This window comes from Tamandua tetradactyla, chromosome 2 (assembly GCF_023851605.1).
Source record: "Tamandua tetradactyla isolate mTamTet1 chromosome 2, mTamTet1.pri, whole genome shotgun sequence".
Lineage (NCBI taxonomy): Eukaryota > Metazoa > Chordata > Mammalia > Pilosa > Myrmecophagidae > Tamandua > Tamandua tetradactyla.
In genome coordinates, this window is record NC_135328.1 from 118,413,622 (window position 1) to 118,438,961 (window position 25,340).

At 56.7% G+C, this 25,340-nt stretch overlaps 1 protein-coding gene across 1 annotated transcript; it reads left to right on the forward strand.

Annotated features, from left to right (window-relative positions):
* The first annotated feature begins 1,480 nt into the window (after nt 1–1,480).
* Nucleotides 1,481–23,830, forward strand: LOC143673732 (glycerophosphodiester phosphodiesterase domain-containing protein 5-like). The gene is given in 14 exon segments (XM_077148614.1): nt 1,481–1,574; nt 2,282–2,341; nt 7,232–7,330; nt 7,549–7,642; nt 7,944–8,089; nt 12,805–12,887; nt 13,982–14,132; nt 14,567–14,615; nt 14,618–14,784; nt 15,310–15,467; nt 15,783–15,930; nt 17,324–17,406; nt 20,795–20,907; nt 23,166–23,830. Coding segments are annotated over 14 exon segments (1,578 nt in total). The 5' UTR covers nt 1,481–1,496; the 3' UTR covers nt 23,315–23,830.
* The last annotated feature ends 1,510 nt before the right edge of the window (nt 23,831–25,340 follow it).

A 25,340-nucleotide genomic window follows, 5' to 3' on the forward strand; every position in this document is an offset into this window, starting at 1 on the left:
CAGCTGGAAAGTGGACATGATATTAGGATTTGGGGTCTCTAGGACTCGAGAACTCCGGGATTCTGATGGGGCCTTGGTTCTAGGATTCTGTGATGATCCTAAGAGTCTGTTGGTGCAGCCTGGGGGTCCATGTCCCTCTGCCAGCGCCAGGCGGTGTCCATGCTGTGCATGAGCACCGTGCCCTCTGCCCTCGCTGTCCTCTGGCAGACCAGCAGAGTCCCAGAGGTGGCGTCTGGCCTTTATGAAATGCCATAAATCAGTTATTCATTCTCGCAGGTGTCCAAGAACAGGGCTGTGGGGGTAAATGGGGATGTTCCCTGGGGCCCTCAACCACAGACCCTGGACAACTCTGGTGCCTGGAGGATCATCACGCCCACTCCACTCATTGTCCAGATGTGAAACTGAGGCCCCGAGAGGGGCAGGACTCACCCCGGGCTACAGAACCAGTTAGCATTCAAATCACGTGTTAAGGGCAGCCTGAGGAAATTGAGGCTCAGAGAGGTTAAGCTGTGTTTCCAAAGTCACACAGGAAGATGCAGACAAATCTGGTATAGGGACTTGAGCCCGACTGCTATCCACAGAGCCACCCACCCCACCCCAGGGAGTGGGCTCCCTGTCAGTGAGCTCCAGCAGAGGATCGGTGCCTGTCCCTGTCTGGGAGGTAGAGCCTGTCCTGGGACTGGGGATGGCCTGGAGACCCCCAGCCCCTTTGGCTATATCACCTCCATTTCTTGCGATCAGTGCTCCAGTTCAGGAGATCCTGGCCCGGCCCTCGTGGTTTTGAGCATCTTTGGGGATAGGGACATTCATGTAGTAAAAGGATATGAGCAAAATCTGGTAGTCGGGGCTGCACCAGGAGGGGCAGAGAAGGGCCACCTGAGCTTTTGTCACCAGGAGGGTTCTCTGTCAAAAGTCTGTACCCCAGAACATCTTTTGGGTAGATGCCATGGGCTGGTTCCACCGCTCTTTGGGTCTCCGTTTCCCCAACTGTACTAACATAAGTGTACTTGGCGATCATTCAGGCAGCAGATTCTCCCCTGGAATCTGGGGGTGAGGCCCAGGGAAGGGCATGAGGAGGGTCCTCCTGGTCTCCCCCCTCCTGGGCCCAAGAGGGCAGCAGCCCTCACCCTGCCTGGTGCTGAGTCGGGTTCTCTGATGACCTAGAACAAGTTGCTGCCTCCTCTGAGCCTCAGTTTGCCTGGCTGTACAGGAAGGATATGAATATTTCAATCTTCCTAGAGTATCTATTGAGTTCCTTAAAAAGTTCATTCTTTATGCTTCTTGGGATCCCCGGGTAGCCCACCATGGCCAGGTGTGCCTGGTGACCAGGAAAGTAAGCATCCTTATTGAACAGGCCAGGCCTGGTCACAGCTGGCCCACGATCCACCTGGCTGCTTCAGAGCTGGCAGGACTGTCCTGGGTTCTGGGCCAGACGATGGCCCCATGGGAGGTCTGACCCCTGCCCTTTTCCTCCTGGCAGGTACCTCTACAACTGCATGGGCTACTGGAGCAACTGGTCCGTGCCCATCCTCGTGACCACAGCTGCCGCCTTCACTTACATCACGGGCCTCCTGGTATGTGGAGCTGTCACAGAGATGCCTGCTCTTTTTGAGCCTCCATTGGGTGCAGGGCTTATCCAAAGCAGGTGGCCCTGCTCCCAGGGAGTCTTGGCACATACCAGGCTGATGGAGGAGCCCTCCCTGGTCTGTAGGGGGATGCTGGCTTTTCCTGGGGCCTCTTGGGCTGCTGCCGCTCTGAGGCCTGGGCCCTCTAACAGTGGGAGGTCGTCCTGCCTTTTCCCACCTCCCTCGGCTGTCCCTTCCTGGAATGTTCTGCCCCTGACCCAGTGAGAGACAACCCAGCTTTGAAGGCCCATTGCAGACTTCCCTCTTCCGGGATGCTGTGGATTGGGTTCCTGGACCCATAATTCTGCTCACACAAGCTCGGGCCAATCCCCACACGGGGCTGGAGGCTTCCTGGAGACAGGGCTCAGTGTGCTTCAGACTCGAGTTTTCAGAACATTTAATGGATTAAATGGGGCAGTCCAAGCGCAGTAGGACCCTGTGACCCCTTAAGGGAGAAATCCCCAAGAAGGGGAATCTCGAGGCCTGGGAGGAGTCCAGGCTGGGCCAGGCTGGGCCATCCCATCGCCCCCAGGCAGGATTTGCTCTGAGTCGGGCCCAGTGCGGTGAAGTGCAGGGGGCCTGGGGACTCCCAGGCCACTGGTGGACACCTTCCAGTGACACATAGAGCCTGACCATCTCCCTGTGGCTGCCCTCAGATCCTGGCACTATATCACATCGCCATGGGGCAGCAGATGAACCTGCACTGGCTGCACAAGGTAAGGGCTGCTTGCACCGGGGCTGGGAGGTGGGGGAGGAGCCTGGGGGATTGCAGAGGTGAAGGAAGAGCCTGGCCACATCATCCTTCCCCTAGAGGGTGTTAGAATTGTTCTCGTAGCTGACTGTGTGCCAAGCGCTGTTCTCACAACCCAGCTTACATTAGCTCATTTAATCCTCATTAAATAATGATAGGAACTGTTATCCCATTTTGCATTTGGGGAAACTGAGGCACAAAGAAGTTATGTGACGTGCCCAAGATCTCCCAGTTAATAAGTGGAGGATCCAGGATTCTGGTCCTGTAACCATGTGGTTACCCAGCCTGGTTCCCAGCTCCTGTCTCAGCACCAGACCTCTGGCTGGCTCTGCCTTGAATCTCTTTCCCCTCTTCGTTTTTCAGCTGTTTAAAATCCCTGATCCGGCAATGCAATTCCCCCTGCTTAAAGCCCTTTCCATAGCTTCTGCTGCTCCCGGGATGACCTGAGCTCCCAGCCCCGCATTAGGGCTCTGCAGGATCCGGCCCCAGCCGACCTCTTCCAACTTCCTCAACTTCTGCTACATTTTAGGCCCTCCCAACGTGCCAGCCTCTTCTCTGAGTGCTTTGCCCTTGCCCTCCCTTTCTGTCAGACCCTGTCCTTGATACTTCTTTCCCATGTTCACAGGTGGCTGCTGGGGCACCCCCAGCCCCTGCAGGCCCCCCCTGCCACATGCCTGAGCCTCTGCTTTGTTGGTTTCCATGTGGCCTTCCCACTCCCACCCCAGTCTGAGAGCTCCTCCCAGGCCAGAATTGGCTGTGCCCATTCTCCGAGCTGGGCCCCAAGCAGGCAGGCTTGCTATTTCCCGAAGCCTCCGCTCATTCACTCACCAGTCGTTGCATACACAGTGTTGAACGTGTGTCTCTGATGCCTGCTCTTTTTGAGCTCCCATTGGGTGCAGGGCTTGTCCAAATCCTACTAAGAAAGAGCCCTTCCCTCCTACAGGAACTCCTGGGGCTGGGAGGGCTGGACTTCTCTTTTCTCAGAGCCTGGGCATGAAGTTTAGGAAGGGAAGAAATGCCCATAAATAATTATAGGCCATGAGATGGGTCCAGAGTGACCCCGAGGGCTGGAGCCCGCTTTTGGCAGGAAGCGGAGGCGTGGGGCAGGAGCAGGAAGAGGGAAGCAGTGGGCTCAGGCTGGGCTGCGTGGAGTGGGAGGTGCCTGTGGCCTCCAGGGTGGCATCCAAGATGGGTTGATTGCCCAGGTCTGCAGCTCGGGAGATAGACCCAGGAGTCAGGAGTTATCAGCACCCAGATGGTACTCAGGTCTTGGAGAGGTGGAGGGCAGTGAGCAGCCCCTGATCCGTCCCCTCCTGCCTCCGTCCTGTTTGTCACGGTCTCCCAAGTCTCCTCTGGGCTTCCGTGGTCCCCTCTGTGAGGCACTTTCTTCTCCCAGCTGCAAAGCTGACACATGAAACTACTGCACCGGCTGGCAGCCCGGGTGGGGCTGGCACGCTCTGCGGTCACGTCCTCTGGGCCATGCCCAGCTCTCAGCAGGTCAGCTCTCACCCGCTTGATCTCGGTGGAGAGGCCTCCGTGGCTGCCGAGCCAGCCAGAGGCAGCAGGTAAATGCCGAGCCTTCTCCCCGGGCGCAAGAGGATCAGAGCCCTTCATCCATGCTGGTGCCAGCTCCAGGGTGCCAGTGCCGCCTGCCTCCCCCTCTGCCCCCTCCCGTGCAATCTCAGCTCAAGGAAGGCTTCCTGTAGGCCCAGCTGATCCAGATAGCTGGGGCCAGAGAGTCTGCTATTCTTTTCCACGATCCTGTCATTTGATTCTAAGATCCTACGGAACGCTTTTTCTTTTGTGTTTGTTGTTTTAATTAATTTTTGACTGTGTGATACATGGACATGATTCAAACCCAAGTGAGCAAAAGAATACACAATGGAAATCTCTCTCCTACCCCAATTCCCAGCCATCTAGCTCCTTTCTTTAGAGGCAACCACACATTCCTTCTGTATCCTTCCAGAGATATTTTTAAGCACAATCAAACATATAAACATACATAGACATATACTTATGCATACATGTCTCCTTTCTTTCCGGGGATTTTGTTTCATTTTGTTTTGTTAATTTTTACCGTGGTAATCTCTATCCAGCATGACATTTCCCATTTGAACCACTTTCGGTTGTGAGATCCAGTGACATTAATTGCATCCACAGGGTCCTGCTGCCATCTCCACCATCTATCACCAAAACTTTTCCACCACCCCAGACAGAAACGTGCTCTTCTTTAAACACAAGCCGTGGCTCCCGACACTCTATTCTGCAGCTTCATAAAATCCTCGGCACGTCCCTGCTGCTCTCACACGTTTACTCCTGTCCCAGGGTCCGGACACTGGTTAGCAGGTCCCCTACTGAACGGCCCGAGGCATTTTCTGGTGGTTTTCGGCCCTTTGCCGGTCCAGTGAAGAGGAAGTGCCGGGTACAGTGTGGTTACTTTTGTGTGGCCCCTGCCTGCACAGAGGCGGTACCCATGAGTGACCCACCGTGCGGCCCCGAGGACCGCCGAGTGCCGCGTGCTCCCACAGCCAGTCCCTTCTGTCCCCAGCCCAGGCTCAGCCAGCCCCTCCACTTGCCACCAACCCTGTCCCCGCCATTCACTTCATCGACACTCCCAGCAAATGCGGACTGCTGTCCAAACATCTCGTCCAGGCACCACAGTTCTTCCTGGTGTCTAGCCTCTACTCCTCCAGCTGCAGCCTAATGGGATGGGAGTCACGTCCGTCGAGGGCCTCCTGTGCCAGTCACTGTGTTAATCATGACAACAAGAACCACTGTGTATTGGGACGTCCGGCATGGGTCAGGCATTTTTCACGTGGTATTTCATACAATCTTTATATTCATTTGATGTTACGACCCTGACCATTTAAAAAAATTATACCAATAATATTTAGTAAGCATTTACTGTTTTAGCACCAGCTCCTGTGCTGAGCACTTCCCTTGCATTTTCTCATTTATCTTCCCAAAACCCCCTTAGGGAGGTACTCACTCTCCCTGTTTCACAGCCCAGGGAGTGACACTGGGAGAGGTTAAACCTCCCGTTAGGTGCACAGCCAGGATCTGGCCGGGGGGTGGGACTTAAGCCTCGTCTGTGACCTTGGCCCAAACCATCTGCCATTTGGACCGTTAACCTGGTGGAAGCACAGAACCCACCAGGTCAGTCACCTCCAAGAGGCCAGCCTGTTGCACTCTGCAAGGCTGGGCTGGCCCCTGCACCCAGGCAGAGCTCACTGAGTGAATGCACCTGCTGTTCTGCCACCCCTCCCATCCTTTCACACATCACAAGTCCCTCCAGGAAGGAAAGCCAGAAGCTACTTTCTCCGAGGAGGCCAGTGGCTTGTCTTCGGGCGTTCTGGCAGAGGGTTTAGCTTCCCTGTTTAGCTTCCCTGATCAGATTGAAAGAACTGTGGCCTCATTGTTGGAAATCAGGGTGATTACTGTGGCTTTAGATCATGGTGTACGGGAGGGGAGAGCATTGCAATAACGCATAATGACGCTGAGCAGAATGGTTACTATTGCAGTAACTATAAAACTCAGATAATGAAAATTTTAATTGCATTAGGATTTTGGGAAATCAGTTTTATTACAAGTGTCTTCGACAGCAGTTAAGTATTGCAATAAGACGCCCTCAGAAACAACCTGCGTAACCCCCCCCCCCACCCCGAGCTGGCACACCCCAGCTCGTCAAGGCCCCACCTATCTCAGCCTTATCGGAACATGCGTTTCCAGGCTGATGGGCTGGAATGACGAACCTCCAAAGGAAAACTTAACCCCAGGCAAGAATTCATCTCCCCTCCCTGGAGGGAACAAAGAGAGACGAGCATCGGGAAATTTGGTTTAGTCCTTGCTCAGGCTTTGGTGGGTCTTGGAATGTGGTTGCCCCCAAGAAGGGCACAGCAGGAAGGGAGAGGCGAGGCCTGCGTGGCATGGACAAGTGGTGGGGGCGGAATGTGGCGGCCTCCACTGCCCTGCTGCAGGGAGCAGAGGCTGCGGGAAGCTTCGGGCTGTAGGCAGGCAGGTCTGGCAGTGTGGGGAGGGTGGGCCGAGTGAGATGGAGGGTTCAAGAGGAGTGCTGGGGGCTGAGGAGTCAGAAGCCAGGCTTCCCCTAATTTGGGGGGGGGGGAACATCTTGTATTATGTGATGTTTCAGACCCCATCTGTCCCCAAAGATCTCTGTGTGTGAAGGTGCCAGTCGATCCTGCATCAGAGCCCTGGGCCTTGGTTTATCCAGGCAGCCCCATGCCGGCTGCCATCTGGGGCACGCCTTGGAGATGGGGCAGCCTGGGCAGGTTATGGCCGGAAGCGCCAGGGGTATGGGAGACTGAGCTGGCACTCCGGTTCTGCAGGACGCCCAGCTCCTCCGCCTCCCCCTGCCTTCTCAGCAGAGCCTTGGGTTTCCTCTTTTGTCATGCGGAACGAAAGATCTTCCTTACAAGGGTGCTGGGAGTGCCAGGTGAAGCCAAGGGTGTGACTTGCCGTGCAGGGGAGCCCCCCTTCGCTCCCTTCCTCACACCTTTGGCTGTGCTCACCCCTCCCCCACCCTAGCTCCCTTCTCACCAGAACTTCTCCCTTCTCTTTCTCTTGCTGCAGCTTCCTTGCTGAGTCTGTCTCCTCTGCCTCTGTCTCCCCATCATCCGTCTGTTGGTCTGTCTCTGGCCTCCTTTCAATCCGTCCCTCTGTCTGTCCTTCTTCCTCTCTTCCATCTCTTTGTCTGTCTCTCTTGCACTCTCCATTTCTCTGTCTCTCAGTCTCTCTCTCGGGCTCCCTATCTCTGACCCCCTCTCTCAGGCATGCCGGTGACCTGGGGCTGCCCAGCTGCTCTGACCCTCTGTCCGGTGACTGTTCCCCCTCCCAGATAGGGCTGCTGGCCATCCTGGCCTCCACAGTGGCCGCCATGTCGGCCGTGGCCCAGCTGTGGGAGGACGAGTGGGAGGTGCTGGCGATCTCCCTGCAGGTGAGTGGGGACAGGCCCGGAGCGGGGCGGGGGTGGGCCCAGGGTCCCACAGCGAGTCAGAGGCAGAGAGAGGGCTACCGGCCAGGGTCCCCGAAACTCCCAGTTTCCCCAGTGGAAGGACAGAGACAGGGTTGCCCACCCACTGATAGGGGCGCGCTGTGACCAGGGGTGGCTGGGCATGGCTGGGAGTCTAGTCGCTGTCACCGTCCCACCTACAGGGCACGGCGCCATTCCTGCACGTGGGGGCCCTGGCCGCCGTCACTGCACTGTCCTGGATCGTGGCTGGACAGTTTGCCCGTGCAGAGCGGTCCTGTGAGTACAGCTGGGCAGGCTCAGCCTCCCCCAACCCTCCAGGTGCCAGGGCCAGCTGGCCCCGCCCTGGGGATGAGGTGTGTGGGCTTTGCCCCCAGTGGGTCGCAGCCTCGGTCTGCCTGGCAGTTATGCTCCTCTGCAGCCCTGTGTCTGCCTGTGCACAAGCATGAGGTGGAGGTCCGTTTGGAGGCTGCCCGAGGCGCACGGTCCCCTCACCGTCTGGGCCCTGACAGGCAGACATAAAGGGGGGGTGCCCAGCAGAACGGCTCATCAGGCAATGCTCACGGCCCCTTGTTTCCAGCCTCCCAGGCGGCCATTCTCTGTACCTTCTTCGCCGTGGTGTTTGCCCTCTACCTGGCCCCGCTCACCATCTCCTCTCCCTGCATCATGGAGAAAAAGGACCTGGGCCCCAAGCCCACACTCATCAGCCACCGTGGGGCCCCCATGGTGAGTCTGCCTGTGGGCCCTAACAGACGTGGGGTGGGGAGGGCTCGCCGAGCTGGCGTTCTCGGAGGCGATGGGCAAGAGCCTGGAGGGAGGACCTTGCCGGAAAATAGACGCACATAAGTGCTGCAGTGGCGACAATGATCAGACTTCTGGGGGGTGTATGGGAAGAACTGGTGAAAAATAAGTCTGGAGAGCTTAGATGGGAACAAATCCTGAAAGTCCTTTAAGGCATCTTGTTAAACAAGATTAAACTTTATACTGAAGGCCGAGGAGATGCAGGAGGGTTTTCAGCTTGAGGGTTTAAAGGGGTCGCTTTTGGTCTGGGTGGAAACTGGCCAGCAAGGCGGGGGAGGGGCAGGGCGGCGGCTGAGGCTGGAGTGGTGGGTGGGGGCGAGGAGGGCAGGGCCCAGCAGGCTGGGACTGGGCAGCAGGAGACCCCGCCAGGACGTGTGGGCAGGAGGCGGGTTCGAAGGCAACTATAAGCAAAAGCTGAACTGGACTGAGGTGGAGGAGAGGAAGGAGTCCAAGGGCCTGGCTCGGCCTTGGCCCTGCTGTGTGAGCCTGCAGGAGCTCCAGGTTGAGAGGGCATCTACAGAGCCATGCCGTTTGGTTTGAATCCTGGCCTGTCGCCGGCTGGGGGACCCTGGACAAGCTTCCCCACCTCTCTGTGCCTGGTTTCCTCATCTTGTACGATGGGAAAAGTGAGTGCCCATGTCCTGGGGTTGTGAGAATCATGCGTTCATGCATGTAAAGTGCCCAGGTAGGAGTGGGGCATACAGCAAGTGCTCAGTAAGAGTCTGGCATTACATTCACCTTGGGCAGCCCCGTGCCCTCCCCCCAAGAGTCTCCTCCCCCACCAGAGTCTTGAACCAGACGTTCTCAACTGCCCAAACCCTGGGGGGCTTTGGGGGACTTGTTTGGTTTTCATAATAATTGCAGAACCCACCTTTTTATTGGGGAGGGGGTTGGGGTGCATGATCCGGGAATTGAACCCGGGTCACCCACATGGGAGCCGAGCATTCTACTGCTGAACTACCCACGCACCCTGGTTTTCACAGTAATTGGCAGTTACATTGGCCCATTTCATTTCAAGATAGTAAAGGGGCTCTGACAGAGTAACCGTTGTAAAAGGAGGCATTAAGTCAGAGAGGTCCTAGAATCTTCCTTACAGTGCTTCCCGCTAACACCCATGCTGAGGGGTGTTATCGTGCCCATTTCCTGGATAACATTCAGACCTGTGCCCTTGAGCTGGTCCCAGCACCTCCAGGAGGCAGCGAGCCGGAGAGGCCGTGGCTTTGGAAGCAGAGGGACTGGGGACTTTGGGTCCGGTTTGGCCATGTGCCACCAGGGGCGCAGTGGTCTCTGGGCTCCCCTGAGCCTCCGTCGCCCCCCTGCTGGCCCTTGTGGGGGTAAATGAGGAGTACTGTCCTTGCGGACAGGCAGGGTCCCAGGGGCTCTGTTCTTGAGAGACTGAGGCTGTGGCTCCTCCCCTCCACAGGACCCGGGGTTCCCTGTCTCACCTGCCCGAGGCTGGGGGTGGGGGGGGGCAAGAGGGATTACACTGAGGCAGGAGAGGAAGGCGGGAAGTGACCCCCATTTGGACTGTTTTTGTTTGTTTGTTTCTTTATTGGGGGGGATTTATTAAGTTGCAAATTTGTAATTCTAAGGCCATGAAAATGTCCAAATTAAGCCACCAAGAAGAGGTTACCTTCACTCCAGAAAGACTGATGCCATCAGGAATACCTCTGTCAGCTGGGAAGGCACATGGTGTCATCTGCTAGCTTTATCTCCTCATTTCATTAGGCCTCCCCAGGGGCATTTTCCTTCTTCATCTCCAGTGTCTAGTCGTGTGGACTCTGCTGGACTGGTTTTTAAGTAGAAAAATTTCAGACATACACAGAAGAAAAAAAGAATAGTATAATGAATCAAATACAATGAATAACATAATGAATCTAATACCAGCTTGAACATTCATCAACCTTTTGCCAGCTTCAACATTTATCAACCTTTTGCCATTCCTTCCTTTTTTCCCCTGTAGTATTATTCTAAAGAAAATCCAAGACATCATATTATTTTGCCTCCATGTACTGCAGGATGTATCCCTAACACATGGGACTTTTCGTCTAACATCACCATAATGCCGTTACCATACCCAACAAAATGAACAATTCCTTAATATGATCAGATGCTCTACCCTTGGTCAATTTTCCCTTATTGTCTCACAAATAGCTTTTTACCATTGAGTTTTTAAAAATCAGGTTCCAAACTCCATCTACACGGCACATCTGGCTGATCTGTATCTTCTAATTTATACCAACTCCCCATCCCTATTTCCCTTATGCTGTTTATTCGTTGAAGAAACTGAGTCTTGTGTCCTGTAGAGTTTCCCACATGGCACACCCAGCTGATTGCCTCCCAGCGGTGCTGTCCCTGTAGGTTTTGGAGGGGCTGGTAGGGGCCCCCGGCCTGTGTGTCGGTGGGTGCACGGGCAGCAGTGTCCACCCTTGTGGGTGTCTGCAGGTGGGTCCTCAAAGGGGAGCCTGTGGGGGTCTCACTCTGTGTATGGCCCAAAGGCACATCCAGGGCGGGCCAAGGTGGCTCAGCAGGCAAGAATGCTCACCTGCCATGCCAGAGGACCCGGGTTTGATTCCCAGTGCCTGCCCATGTTAAAAAAAAAAAAAAAAAAAAAGGCCAAAGGCACATCCACGTGTAAGAGACTGCCCCCGTGCCCTCGGGTGTGTATTGCGGGGCGGGTGTGCCTCTGTGTGCGTGCACTTTGATATCTGGTGAGACTAACTGCAAAGCTGGGACGCTTAGCACAATGTGGTTTTGCCCACCTGTGTTTGTAGCAGCTGCCACTAACCCACCACACACAGGCACGCTCCGGACACCGGAGCCCCACCTGGGTTTAGGCCCAGCGCAGGTGGGAGCTTTGAGGTGGGGATGAGGAGTTCGTCCCAGAATCCCTGGCTGCTTCTTGCCGCCCTCCTGGAGCCCGAGGCTGGCTGGGGAGAACCAGGTTTCCACACTCCTGCCTCCAGGTGGCGGCACCTGACCCCAGGAGAACTCAGCTGTGTGCTAAAACCTCTAGAAAAGAGCCCTCCTCTGCTCAACACTGCATCTGCCCCTGCGAGGGTCTCAGAAGCCCCTGTTAGGCTTCCTCGTGTCTGCTTGGAAGTCTGCCTTCTGCAGCTCCAGCCCACGTGGGAGGGAGCATTGTATCTCGTGGGTGGTAGGAGGCCTGGCTGCAGGATATTTAGTGGAGAGATGGAAAGAAGGGAGAGGTGGGTAGGAACAGGCTGAGTCGGTGCCTCTCTCCCTTGGTAGCTCTGTGCCCCACTCTGCCTGTGCGGGGGGCCTCGCAGCCCCCTAGACAGGGAGACAGGTACCACATCCCCCAAGACTGCTCTACTCTGGGGAAAGGAGAAGAAAGAAACTCAAACTATAAAGACCCTACTGTGTCCCAGACTCTGACTGGGGTCTCTGACATCTATCTCACCTACGAGGTTGGTAACACGAGCCAGTTTTATAGCTAAAGAAATGAGGCCCCAGGAGGCGAGGCGATTGCCCACTGTTGGACGGTGGCTGCGAAGTGGAATTGCTAGCTTCACAGTCCATTCTCAAAGCCCTCATACCTCATTCCCTCATACCTCAGTGCCAGGCTGCCTCCAGGGCATGGGGAGTGTTGCATGGTGGGGAGCAGAGTGGCCAGAGGGAGAGAAGAAGGGAATGAATTTGTCCTGCGTGGTGATGAGATCAGCCATGGGATTCCTTTCCAGCCCCTGCCTTCACTGGCAGGAATCCTCTCTCCGTCCCTCGGTCCTCCACCCTCACAGGCACCTTGTCCTAGCCTAATGCTTGGTCTCGTGCTGACCCCCAGTGGCAGTGAGGGGGATGACAGAGAAGCGACTGAAAACAGGGAGGGAGACCTAGAACCCTGACTCTCCCCACCAAAGGGGCCCCCAGGGAACAGTGAGTCCACAGCTTCCCCCAAGGGGTAAATGGGGGAACTAAGGTCCACAGGTGAAACAAATGAACCCAAGAGCACAAAGCTAATTAATGGCAGAGTCAGGATCTTCTGATTAATATACTGTAGCGTTCACAGTTGCCATTTATTAAACACTTACTATGTATCAGACAATATACTAGAGGCTTTTAATTCATGTTACTGCCCAGTGAGGGAGACAGTATTTTTCTGTTTATATAGACAATCTGTAGATGGGGAAACTGATCACCTACTAACATTTTACCATCCCATCTACCCTCCCCCTCCCTCCAGCATCTCCCTTGGGGGCTATAACTGGAAGGGGCTTTGCATTCAGCCCCAACCCCACAACTGCCACAGAGGCCCTGTGGACTGTAAAAAGCCCACCCTCCCTGCAGTTTCTAGCTCAGTGCCCAGAATGCAATAGTGATAATACCGTGTTCATAGCTACACTTCATTATTAACTGCTAACTATGTGTCAGGCATTTACATACACCAACGTTAGCCACCCCAAAACGAGCCTGTGAGGCAGGCATGATTGAAGAGATGAGGAAACTGAAGTTCAGAGAAGCCGAGTGGTCTGTCCAGGGTCACACGGCTACTGTGCAGAGGAACCAGAGTTAGCACCAGGCCTCTCCCAACCTCCCAACATGGGTTGCTTTCCATCGGCCAAGGAGGGGTGCATTCAGCGGGGTCTCAGCTCGCCCCTCACTGCTGCCTTCCTCCCCAGCTGGCTCCAGAGCACACGCTGATGTCCTTCCGCAAGGCCATAGAGGAGAATCTGTTTGGGCTCCAGGCTGATGTCACCATCAGGTAAGGGAGAGGGAGGACAGCACTTCTTTCCCCTCCCCACTGCATCCTAGTTTCTGCTGCACCCTAGAGCCTCCAAAGTGGGGGCAGGGGTGTTTGACATTTATAGGGCAGTCACTCTGCTTTAACAGCACAACTCTCTGTGCAGCTGAATCTTATGCCAAACCCCAGGATATAAAACAGAGGAAAGAACAGATTCTCTGGTTTGTGTGGGGGTGGGGGTGGAGCCCTGGAGCCCTGCCAGATCCATCTGAAGGAAAGACTAGATCTATATATTTGGCTCAGCACGATGAGTGAGAAAAGCCAGCGGAGAGGTGATACATTCACCGTGATGGCAATTATATTGAAAAAGATCACACAAAATAGATATATACTTTTTCTACAAATAGATATGGAAATACAGAAATGTCTGAAGGGCAAGAAGAGTCCATACCAATCTCATAGCAGAAGTTATCTCTGGGAAGGGGTGGGGGGCAGGGCTGCCACATATAGTTGGGCAGGTTGTATGCTCAACAGGGGTGCCACATATGTGAGGACACCATTGCCACTGTAGACATCATAGAATTGGGGATTTTGCACAACTTTCTAGAAGGTGGTAGTAAAATGCCTTGAGGAAGGGGCACAGGTGCCTTTTACTGTCTCACACTAAGGTGCCATACGGGCCACTGGCAGCTCTGTAGGGGGAGGAGGGTAGAATTTGTCAAAGGGCCCTGCATTTGCGCTGTTTTGTCATTACGGCATCAGATGGGCTTGGTTCCACGCCAGGTTCCACTGCTTACTGGCTTGTGGCCCTTGAGCTAGATTCTTCTCCTCTCCCAGCCTCAGTTTCCCCGCAGTTGCTAAGAGGATTTAGGCCCGGCCTATTCCCAGCTCTCCATCCTCTGCTGTCCCCGCCCCCAGCAGCCCCTCATAGAGCCAGAGACAGGTGGCCTCTGAGGGTCGCCAGCTAGCCCGCCATCCCCTCTGCCCTGAGGGCCCAGCCTGCCCATGTCCCCTGGGGGGTGATGTAAGTGGGTGAGAGGAATGCGGTGGGAGTGACTGCTGTGGGCAGGTGAGGGGCGTGGGCGGCAGGTGACGCAGTGGCACCCTTCCCGCAGCCTGGACGGCGTGCCCTTCCTCATGCACAATGCCACCCTGCGGCGCACTACCAACGTGGAGAGGGAGTTCCTGGCGCTTGCCCGCAGGCCCGCCTCCATGCTCAACTGGACCGTCCTGCAGAGGCTCAACGCTGGCCAGTGGTTCCTGAAGGTCTGACTGCACCAGGCACGGGGAGCCCGGGACGGGGATCCATGGGGTGAGGGGCAGGGGTGGCCCCGGCCAAGTGGTCAGCAGCCTCCTCTGAGCTCCTGCCACTGCAGCTGGGACTCGTGGTTGTCACCGCTTGTGCCGAGGCCTTCTCCCCCACCAGAAAAAGTTGAGGATGATAATCGTGAATAGTTAAAACCATTAATTCTGTCCAACTCCAGAAGGAGGTTGGTTTTCTGGTTTCTGAAACGCTGCCATCGGAGGAACGTGCTGGGGTCTGGGAGACGTTCCAAGCGAAGCATCCTTTATGGCAGTGGCGGGTGGGCCGGAGAGGTTAGGGTTGGGGTATCGTAGCCGATCAGTCTGCCTGCCGCGCACACCAGCAGCCCCCAGCAGCCCCCAGGCGTTGCAGCCGCGCGTGCCCGTGTCTCTGCCAGGCCGACCCCTTCTGGACGGCCGGCTCCCTGTCGCCTGCCGACCACAGGGAGGCCAGAACCAGTCCATCTGCAGCCTGGCCAAGCTCCTGGAGCTGGTCAAGGGCAACGCCTCACTGCTGCTCAACCTGCGCGACCCCCCGCGGGAGCACCCCTTCCGGGGCAGCTTCCTCAACGTCACGCTGGAGGCCGTGCTGCGCTCAGGCTTCCCCCAGCGCCAGGTGAGGCCCGGCCCGGCCCCGCCCTTGGGGAGCCCCCGCCTGGGGAGCCCTAACTCCAGCATAACAATCTGTGACCCTCCTCACCCTTGGGGATTCACGCTTGTAAAATGAGGGTAGCACGTCAAGACAGGCCTTCAAAATGTACAACCTGAGCAGGCCCAGGTCCTCCCGTTACTACAGGGCAGCACTGCCCACATCATCGTGGCGTAGGATTTTGGGATCAGAGGAATCCGATGCCAATTTATGTCAGCACCAATATATGGCCCCATGCAGAGTCACTGATATTTGGGCTGTAAGTCTTGTTGTGACAAAGGGTCTAGAAGGGAAGCTTCCTGAATCGTGGCCAGAGTGACTCACAGCCCTGGTGGGACCAAGCAGTGCCTTAAGAGTGATGAATACACATACGTCTTCTCTGGGTGCCGTGTCCCCCTTCACTTAACCCTAAGTGTCGCTCTATGAGGGCTTGGTACTCTCGTGCCCATTTGACAGAAGAGAAAGCCGAGGCTGACCCTGTCCTGCCCGCAGGTCCCGTGGCTGCCTAACAGGCAGCGGCCCCTGGTACGGAAGGTGGCTCCCAGCTTCCAGCAGACATCAGGCTCCAAGGAGGCGGTGGCCAGCCTGCGGCGAGGCCACATCCAGCGGCTGAACCTGCGCTACACTCAGGTGTCCCGCCAGGAGCTCAGGTGCCTGCCCCACCCAGCTCACCTGGGGAAGATGGGGGTGGCGGGACTGAGTCTCGCGCATTCCTGTCACCCGGCACCCCGCCAGGCGCAGGGCTGGGCACGTGGGGGTCACCACACTGGGATCAAAGATAAGAGGTGGAGGCTGACCTGGGTTTGCGTCCAGCTCAGTGCTCTGGGGATGGAGATGCCTTCCTCCAGGACTGTAGGGAGGATGGCACAAGGTCGTAAGGGGGGCGGGCTTTTCAGGCTGCCCATGTGGGCCCCTGGGGACAGCAGGCCTCCCTCCGGCCGACCAGCCTCTGCCCCGCCCCACAGGGACTGCGCCTCCTGGAACCTGAGCGTGAATCTCTACACGGTCAACGTGCCGTGGCTCTTCTCCCTGCTGTGGTATGCAGGGGTCCCCTCCGTCACCTCTGACAACTCCCACACCCTGTCCCAGGTGCCTTCCCCTCTCTGGATCATGGTGAGCTGGGGGGTCATTGGGGCTGCTGAGGGCTCCTTGCGGGGGAGCTGCCTCTCGCCTGTGTCAGCCACTCAGAGTAGCTCTTTCTGCACCCGGGGCCCTCTCTGGTGGGGTCTCCAAAGAGGGGGTGGAGGGCTTAGAGCCTTGGGAGGATTTCCATGGCCTCCGGGGCCTGCACTAAGGTGCCAGGGGGAGAGGGGAACCTGGGCGTGACCTACAGGGAGAAACCATCACTAAAGACCCCAGGAGAGTAAAGAGCAACTTAGGGCTTCAGGGGGGTTGTTTTGCTTGTTTTCTGTCTTGTTTTAAAGGAAGGGAGGTAATTGGAAAAAGAGGTTAACAAGACAAGAATAGGGGGCATTAAAATCTGTTCAGAGAATACAGCAGAAGGAAAAACATTTTTCCCTTGGTTGACCAAGCGCTGCAGACAAGCCTAAGCCCCAGGCCCGGCCCTGCCAGGTGGGCTTGGCTGAGCGCCTCGACCTGCCTCCTGGGTGCCAGGACTGAGGCTGCGGCCGTTTTCCTGCCCGGGATATCCCTGGCGGGACCAGATGAGGGGCAGGAAAGGGCAGGTGGAGGGTCTTGCTATGGCTCGGATGGCTCCAGTGCCACTTGAATTAGATGTAGGTCATGGATAGTTATGGGGGTGACGGGAGACAGAGTCAGGGTAAAGCTAAAAAGGGACCATAAGAAGAGGAGGACCTGGGTGACTGGCTTCAGATGCTGGGATTTGTCTCCAGCCCTTCAAAACTAAAGAGCTCTATCTGGGGCTCTCCACCTGCCCATTGTCCTTAAAAACCTCAGATGAGATGAAATAACTTCCTGACTGTGGCAGCAGGAGCAGGGAGCATACGCTAATTTTTAGGTCACAGGGAGCTGCCCCTACAGTAAGAAGAGGTCCCCGTGCCTCCCCCAACGCCGCAGTCCTGAGGTTGAGGTGGTTTGAGAACCAGCTGCCACTGAGGGGTGGGATTTGCCCTCTCCGGAGATCCCTGGCGGGGAAGCCCCGCGCTCCGCACCCCTGCTGATCACTGCACACCCTCACTCAGGTTCCTGTCTGTCTCCATCAGCCCCTGCCTTGAGCTCCCTTAAGCATATGAACCCTCCCACCTAGCACACACCACCTTCTCCCTGAGCCCATCCCATCCAGGTCTCCTTTACCTGCATGTGTGCACACGCACGTGCCCTCTTCTAGCCCACTCTGCAGATACCTGGAACTGCAGGCACACCTCCTACTCCAAATCCCAGATGCTCAGTGCCCACAGCCAAACACAGCCTTAACCTCCCCCACCGGCCCCAGCCCCCTTAAGCTCTTCCCCTGCCCCTCCCCAATGATCTGCGAGCTTCTGGACTGGCCAAGACCAGAAGCTGCCCACCAGCCGTCTGTCCACAGCCCCCCAACGAGTACTGCCTGCTGTGGATCGCCGCCGACCTCATCTCCTTCATCCTCACTGTCGGCATCTTCGTGCTCCAGAAGTGAGTGGGCTCCAGCCACCTTCCATGGCCTTCCCCACCCCCACCCCATGGCAGGCCCAGTCCCCCGGCCCAGCCCTGTGAACCCAGCCTGGAGCCCCTGTTCAGGGGAGAAGGATGGACTCCCAGTGGCAGCCCAGTCCCCCCTCCCCCAGCTAGAGCCTGAGGGTTTCTGGAGGGAGCACTAACCTGGCCCAGCACCGGGCTCCGTGGTATACCCTGTGGCCTTTGGCAAGTGGCAGCTCCCCTCTGGGCCCATCGCCTGATCTTCTCACCACATGTTCACTGGCCGGGCCACGCTGAAAACCCCCAGTCCCTCAGGACACCCGATGGGATGGTGTTTGTGGTGGGGGGTGTTGTTGGTTTGAAGGAGGGTTTCCAACCAGGCGGGGGTCCCAACCCAGCCACGAACCAAGGGGCTGGTGTTTTATTCTTGACTGACGTTCTCTCTCTGTCCCATACTGCTCTGATCCGGCGCATGTCCCTCCTCTCTCTCCCCCGACCCTTACCCTCCTCTCTCTCTCTGCTGCACTCTGGCATCTCACAGCTATCACCTGATCAGTTAATTCTGGTGTGGTCCTCCTCCTCCTTTCCTCTTTCTTCCTTCTCCCTGCCGGCCCTTTCCCATCAGAAACCCTGCCCTGCACCAGGCCTGTGTCTGGGTCAGTTCCCCTCACCCGGGCCCCCCTGGGTCCCCCTCCCAGACACCTGCCTTGCCTGAAGTTCCTCTGCCCCCTCCCCACTCTCCTTCTTCCTCCTCCTCCTCCTCCCTGAGTCCTCCCCTCTGCTCCTCCCATCTTGCTGTGTGTGTCCCTCTGCTCTCTATGGCCACTGCGGTTCCTGCAGATGGGGAACCAGCGTTTTGCTGCTGCCCTGGCCTCAGCACCAGTGTGTTTCCCATGGGGGAGCACCCCCATCCCCCCAAGCCACACCCATAGGGACCTTCCCACCTTCCCAGAGCAGAGCCTACCAACTTTCTGCCTCTTTCTTTCCCTCCCTGGGAGGAGTTTGTCTGGGTTTGTCTCTCCAATTGCTCACACTGTTTACCTTTCTCTATGTCTCTCCCATCTCTTTCTGTCTCTGAGTCCCTTCCAGGCCCAGCCGTTCCCTGCCCTGTTCCCAGCTTTGTCCAGTTCTGCTTCTTTCTGTAGACGAGTGCTGCATATATTCAAAAACTGTCTCCTCTTATTTGCCTTGACATGCCCTGACATGTCCAAACATCTCTCAATCTTGCAAGCCTTGCTAATCTAACCCTCCACCTAGCAACTGCTGACCTCACATCGCACCACTGTCTTCTCACTCTCGGATTGGCCCAACCTTCGTCCTCTCGCTCTCTGCCTAGCAACATCTTCAAGCTATTTCATTGGACCATGTACACACCCTCTTAACCAATCCACATACTCCATACTAGGTGACCGTCAAAGTTTCCCCGCCTATGTTACCGCCCCTTCACCAACCCTATATATACCCTGTGCTTCCCCCTCTCGGGAGCCTAGCCTGTAAGCCTTGCCAGCCAGGTAGGCTCCGCGAGCTACCCCTGCACTAAACTGCTGCAAGTATTTCTTTGCTCTCGGTTTATTGTGCTCGCGCGCCTTCCAGACCTTCGAGCCCCGTGGTTTCGGCTGACGCCGCTCTCCAGCCGAACCGCATCTGAGGACGAGACCCCAGTGCGGTCGAGCAAGGCAAGCCCCACGCCGCAACAGACGAGCACCCCTGTACCTCCAAGGACCCTGGGGAGGACTCCTCAATGGCTGAGCTGCTTGGTCTGGATGAGCCTGGCTGCAGAGTCCCTGGCCGGACACTTTGCTCCAGGAATTTAGTGTTCATTTCAAAAAGGAGACCTAGATCTCAGGGATCCAAGCCCTTATGGGTCACATGCCTTGGGCACTCCTGGGTCAGGCAGCTTCAATGACCAGCCTCTAGGAAGAGAAACTCTGCTCCCTGGCTGGGAAGGGACATTTACCTGTCAACTAGTTGGCAGATATTCTCATGTGTCTGGCTTGTGCTGGTTCTAGAAGTGCAGCAAAAAGTCAGGGAGCCCCTCCTGGGAGCCTGGACAGACAAGCTAAGTCCTATTCAGGGTCCAGCAGGGGTGTTATCAGTGTCTTCCTGGGCTTCAGGAGAGACCGGTGGAGGAAGGGACCTGGGGGGCAAGGACGTGGAGAAGACAGCTCCCCCCAAAGGCCCCTTTCTCCCATTCATTCGTTCAACAAATATTTATCGGGCAGCCACAACATGGCAGGCACTGAGGTGGTGCTGGGGGCACAGTGATACAGTAAACCCAGTCTGTGCCCTGAGGGACTTAGCAGGCTGCCTCCCCTCTGCCTCTTGCTTTCCCCTTGTCTGTCTGCTCTGTTTGTCCATCCATCCACCTGTCCATTCCTGCTGTGCTGACCCTGTCTAGAAATTCACGGCTGAGTCCTTGTAGAATCTCGGCTCCCTCCACTTGCCCCAGCAAGGCTCAGGCCCCTGGGAGGTTGGGGTCTTGTTTCTGATCCACACCTCTTGGTAGGCCTCGGGGTGGCGGCCCAGTGAATCCTGTCTAGATACCAGAAAATTTCTAAGTTCAGAGGCCAGTGGTTTGAGGCTAATTCAGAGGAGCTACAACAGCAAAAAATTCCTGGGCTAGGCATGAGAAGCTGAGCCCTCCCCACCCCAGGCCTGGTTCCTGCGCGCCCCGTGTCCATGCCACCTCTCAGCCCACTCCAACAGAGTCCCCCTGCCTTAGCCATCGGAGGGACAATGCCCCAGCCTTCTCCTCACCCTCAGGAACACACTCTTCCAGGGCTGTCAGGACAGAGGAGCAGATGGTCACACCACAAGTCACTTTAACTCCCCTGCCTCAACCCTTGAACTCTGAAGACCAGTTCTGAGCCAGCCTGAACCAGCCCCTCTGCCATCTCCCCTCACCTTCCTGCTTTCCTTCACTTCCTCTCTGGCTCTGTTCACCCTGGTCATGACTGTTGAGCTCTGGAAGACATCAGCTGGGCTCCCCAAGATTGGCATGTACCCCACCGGCAGATTATCAGAGTTGTGCCTGCTAAGGTCCCCACCCCCCCATTTCTCCCAACCAAAGCAAGCCAGGCATGTAGCTAAGGACACCTGAAACAGAACTAACCAACCCAAGCAGTCTTGCTGGGCAGGAGGTGCTGGTTCAGGGTCCTAGAGATAAAAGGAAGACAAGGGAGCCTTGGGTGGGACACAGACCCAACCTCAAGCTCCAGCTCTGCCCCTCTCTGGGCCTCACTCGGTTTCCCTGTCCTAACAGTGAGACAAGAGTCTTGCTGGACTCTCAGGCCAAATCCAGAGAGGCTCCAGAGAAAGTGGGCAGCGTCCCTGCTGCAGGGGAGGGCACGGGAGGGGCCTGATGCCTGTGGGGCCGTCTCTGCAGGTGGCGCCTGGGGGGCATACAGAGCTACAACCCGGAGCAGATCATGCTGAGCGCCGCCATGCACCGCACCAGCCGGGACGTCAGCATCATGAAGGAGAAGCTCATCTTCTCAGGTGCACGGCACTCCCCACCCCCGCCACCGCCCCTGGCAGGTGGAGAAGGGATTGGGCTTGGCTCTCTGCACGTGTCACAAGCACACGGAGACGTGTGCACCCACATTCACACACACCATGCATACAGGTTGGCTGCACAGGCACGGCTGCTCGCACAGAGGCACACGTGCATGCAGAAAAACACACCCACACCTCACACATGGCCACAGCACCAGAGTCCGGGGCCCAGCATCAGCGTCATGGTTGAGGGGCCCATGCAGGGCATGGGATGGGTGCAGAGTCTGCTTTGAAGGCCCAGTGTCCTTCATACATACCAGCCTGGTTCCTACACAGACCGCACACACATTGCTTCATCCCTGTTCCTTAGCAGCCCCTGCTGACATTCCCAGTCCGATAGGGGGGCAGATAAGTGAACAAATACCCCAGAGTTTGGGAGTCACCAGAGCTTTAACAGATGGGGGTGCTGGGCCTGAGTGGGATGTGGAGGAAGAGGAAGCGGTCAGAGTGCCCTAGGGCGGTGAGGAAGGTTTGGGGGCCCACTTTGCAAGGAAGTGACATAGCTGAAATGGGAAGGTTGGCTAGGAGGTGCCTGGTAATGGGCTTGGAGGTCGGGTGAGCAGAGGGCATGCCAGGCAGAAAGCCTGTGTAGAGGGAGTGAGGGCACACTGCCTCCCTGGGCTTCAGGAACTAAGGAACATGCCACAGGGCTTAAGGGGAGGGGCCACTGGCTGGCTCCCTCCAAGGGGCCACTGGGAGAGGTTGTCCTTGAGTGCTGGGGTCAGGAGCCAGGATTTTATTCTGGAAGCAGAGGAAGGTCACGGGCAGATTTGTCTTCTACCACCTTTCTAGCAAGGTGGAAGGTGAATTAGGGGGGAAGCGGGAGGCAAGGGAACCAGTAATTCAGGCAAGAGATGTGGCCCTAGGGACAGCGGGAGGAGGAGTGATTTGAGAGGTACTGAGAAGCCAGGTGAACATGGATTCAAATCCCAGCTCTGTTCCCAACTAGATGTGTGAACCTGACCATGCTGTCTCACCTCTCTTGGCATCAGCCTCCTCTGTAAAATGGGCTAACACCCCCCCTTCCACGGTACATGGGCGGATTAGCCCCCTGCCTGGCCCAGAGTGGTGCTTGGTAAACACTGGCTGGATGAACGAGAGTCCATTTGGGACAACTCTGATTCTCAAAGGGTCCATGAGTTGTGTGAACATCTACTCATTCATTCACTCCTTCATTTATTCATCCATTCCACTGATACAGGCCAGGCAGTGTTCGAGGTGTGTAGGGTACACAGATTCTTGCCTGAGGGGTACTTCTGGGGCCCTTCCCTGAGCCCCAAGGCTGAATGTAGCACTTGCCCTCTGAGCACCACTCCAATGTAGCTCTGACCACACTGGGGAGCTCCTGGGAGGAGGGGCCAGTCCAGGGCATCGAGGGTCCCCAGTCCCCGACACGGCATCGGACATGGTCATAATTGGTGGGTGGAAGAATGAGGCTCACTCCTAGGCATGCAGAGTCTGCCCTTTCAGGATACTGCTTCTCCTGGCAGTGCCAGTCAGGCCTTTAGCAGCCAAGGCCACTCAGTGCGCCCCTTCTGAGTGTCAGGCTTGGAGTGTTCTGCCTCAGTCTTCATTCCCTCCCCACCCCAGGTGGGCCCAGCTCCCACCCCAGGAAAGCACACCTTCCCTGAGCCTCAGCTGTGTGCCTAGTGCAGTGCTAGCACTCCAGACATAGATGCCACCTCTGCCCTTGACTGGGTACCTGGTGCCCATTCGGTGGAGCCCACAGACACCAACTGCATAGGCATGATTGGAGTCGGGAGGCCATGACGACACCCCATCCTGGCCAGGGAGCTCACAGGAGGTGCTCAGGAGGCCGAAATAACCCAGATGAGAAGAATTTAGCCAGATTTTATGAAAAAGCGATATTGACGAATGCATAGCTCCCAGCAGAGGGCCAAGGTATTCAAAGGCTCCAAGGACAGCTAATACATGGGTGCCACGCACCAGAGGGTGCAGGTGGTTTTCTGTGGCTGGAAGGCAGAGCTCTAGGGTGGAGTAGACTGAGGGGAGACCAGAGGGTTCAGCAGAAACCAAGGGGGCCTTGATTCCAGGCTCAGCACCAAACTTGACCTTCATGGCTTAGTTAGGTTCCAAGTGCCCATCTAATGCAGCCCACCCTTCCCTTCCCCATCTGCCTACTCATCCTGTCGACCTGTCTCCACCCCACTACTCACATGCTGTCTCCTCTGGCCCAGCAGAGATCAGCGAAGGCGTGGAGATCTCTGACGAGCTCTCCATATGTTCAGAGAACAATTACGACACTTACGCTAACAGCACTGCCAGCCCTGAAGACCCCCAAAGGGGGGGCAGCCGTACCAAGATCCTCATGGACTGGAGCAGACATTAGCTGAAGACCTTTGTCCCAGCCTGCACGTAAGTAGGAGCAGGGCGAGCCCAGGAGGGCTGGCAGAAGCATGTCTGGACTAGGAGTGCTCTGGGAGCCAGCTTTGCGGCCCCACGTTGGCATGGCCCCTTGCCAGCCACAGCCTCTCTTGGAGGAGCTCTCCTTGTCCTTGAGGCCCAACTGGGCCAGGACTCCGGCCTCTCAGACACCCTGCGGGCCTGGGGTGCCTTGTTTTGGGAAGGGCGGGGTCTGGGCCTGGCCCTCCTCCTGAGGCCTTCCCTGGTATCCCCACCCGCAAGCCTTGATGGGTCACTGGGTCGTGCCCCTGTGGCAGCAGAGGATGTGGATGCCCACATGTGCCCATATGTGTCCATCCTCCGGTCTGTGCCGTGGGGTTCCTCACTTCTCCATTGTGATCCTGCCTCGATGGCCTGGGCTGGCCTCCACCCCCAACAGCCCTGCTCTTCACGTCAGTCTCAAAGCACAAGGAGGCCTGGCCCAGTAGTGAAGACATGTCCTCCTTGCAGTCATGGCCCAAGCCATGTCCCCCAGGAGCAGCTAGGGACAGTCAGATGAGAGGCTCAGGGCTGCTCAGTCCTACACCCACGTGTTCAATGAGACCCGGGGCAGAGTGGCCCCGACGTCCAGGAGAGCCCCAACTGATAGGACCTCAGAAGGTTCCTGTGTCAGTGGCCACAGGGCAGAAGCCACCTACGGAGTGTTCTGGTCATGGTCAAGGGCAGGTATGTGGCCAAGGAGGCCCGCCATGGAGGGAGCCCAAGGGGTCTTGGCCAGGGTGATTAAAGCTGCCATCTTGATGTGTGTTGTGTCTTTCTGAAGTGCCAGCAGGAGGGTGGGGAAAGAACGTGCTGGATTTGGGGTGCATTTCTGGCCACATGGAGGCAATCTAAGTTCCCTCTGGCCAATGGATGGACAAGTTCTTAGCCAGGAGATGCCTCTTCCCGCAGGGTTGGGATTTGGCTTTGACTTCTCAGGGCTTTGGACCTGACTAAGGGGGGCCCATCACTATTCTTGGCACAGTTGAAGTACCTGATCTGAAAGCCAAAAAACAGCCTTTAGGACCACAGATGTCCCTCCTATCTTTCAGCCCCTGGGGCCTCTGTGACCTTTGCCTTCCATGGGGAGAGGTCAGCAGGACACTCAGGGAAGATCTGTAACTCAGATATTTCCCCTAAGGGAAAAGGGGGAGGCTGAACCCCAGCTCTAGCCTGCATTAAATAAACCTGGAGCCCTCTGGAGTCAAAGGATGTGTTTCTCCTCCAAACAGGTCTTCTGTAGAATTTCCTGGGAAGTATGAGAGATTCTGGCACTTTGCTGAAGAAAAGTAGCAGAGGCCCCACCCAAATGTTGGAACACAGACTCTGCCCCCACATTAACCTCCAGGGCTGTTCCTTCAGGGAACTCTGAGGGGTCCCCCCAATTCCACCACCTCCCTTCCTGCTATTGCACATCTCAAGTGCTTTCTCTCCTGGGGCAGAAGTCAGCTCCCACTTCTCCCTGGACACAAGGGAGTCAGTGGAACCCAGAACTGCTGGGTCCACGGTGGTGGGCAATGCCCTGCCCCAAATACCCCAACAGCCTTTGCTCGTGCTTCTGGCAGACCAACCCAGGATAGTGCATTTGACTTCATGCCAGCCCAGCCCCTCCCTGTCCGGTCAGCCCCCTGAGCACATTGGCCAGAATGTTTGAGGTTCCTGGCCGCACTTGGGAACTTGCTACCCTGGAATCTTCAGGAGGGTGGGAGCAGAGTGGGGCTGGGGGGGCTGGGAGTTCTGAGGGGACCAGCCGGGCAGCATCTGACCATCACCAGGACCCCCCATTCCCCAATCCCAAGGTCGTCAGCTGCCACCCCTCACCCAAACAATGGAGGTTGGTGAGCCGGGGCTGCCGCCATCCTCAGCCAAGCCTGCCGCCCATGATCAATTTGGGTTCCTCTCCCTTAACCTGAGGGGTTACTGCAGGCCCTGCCATCCTGATCCTCCCCAGCCCCTCCCCTTTGTGGGACAGC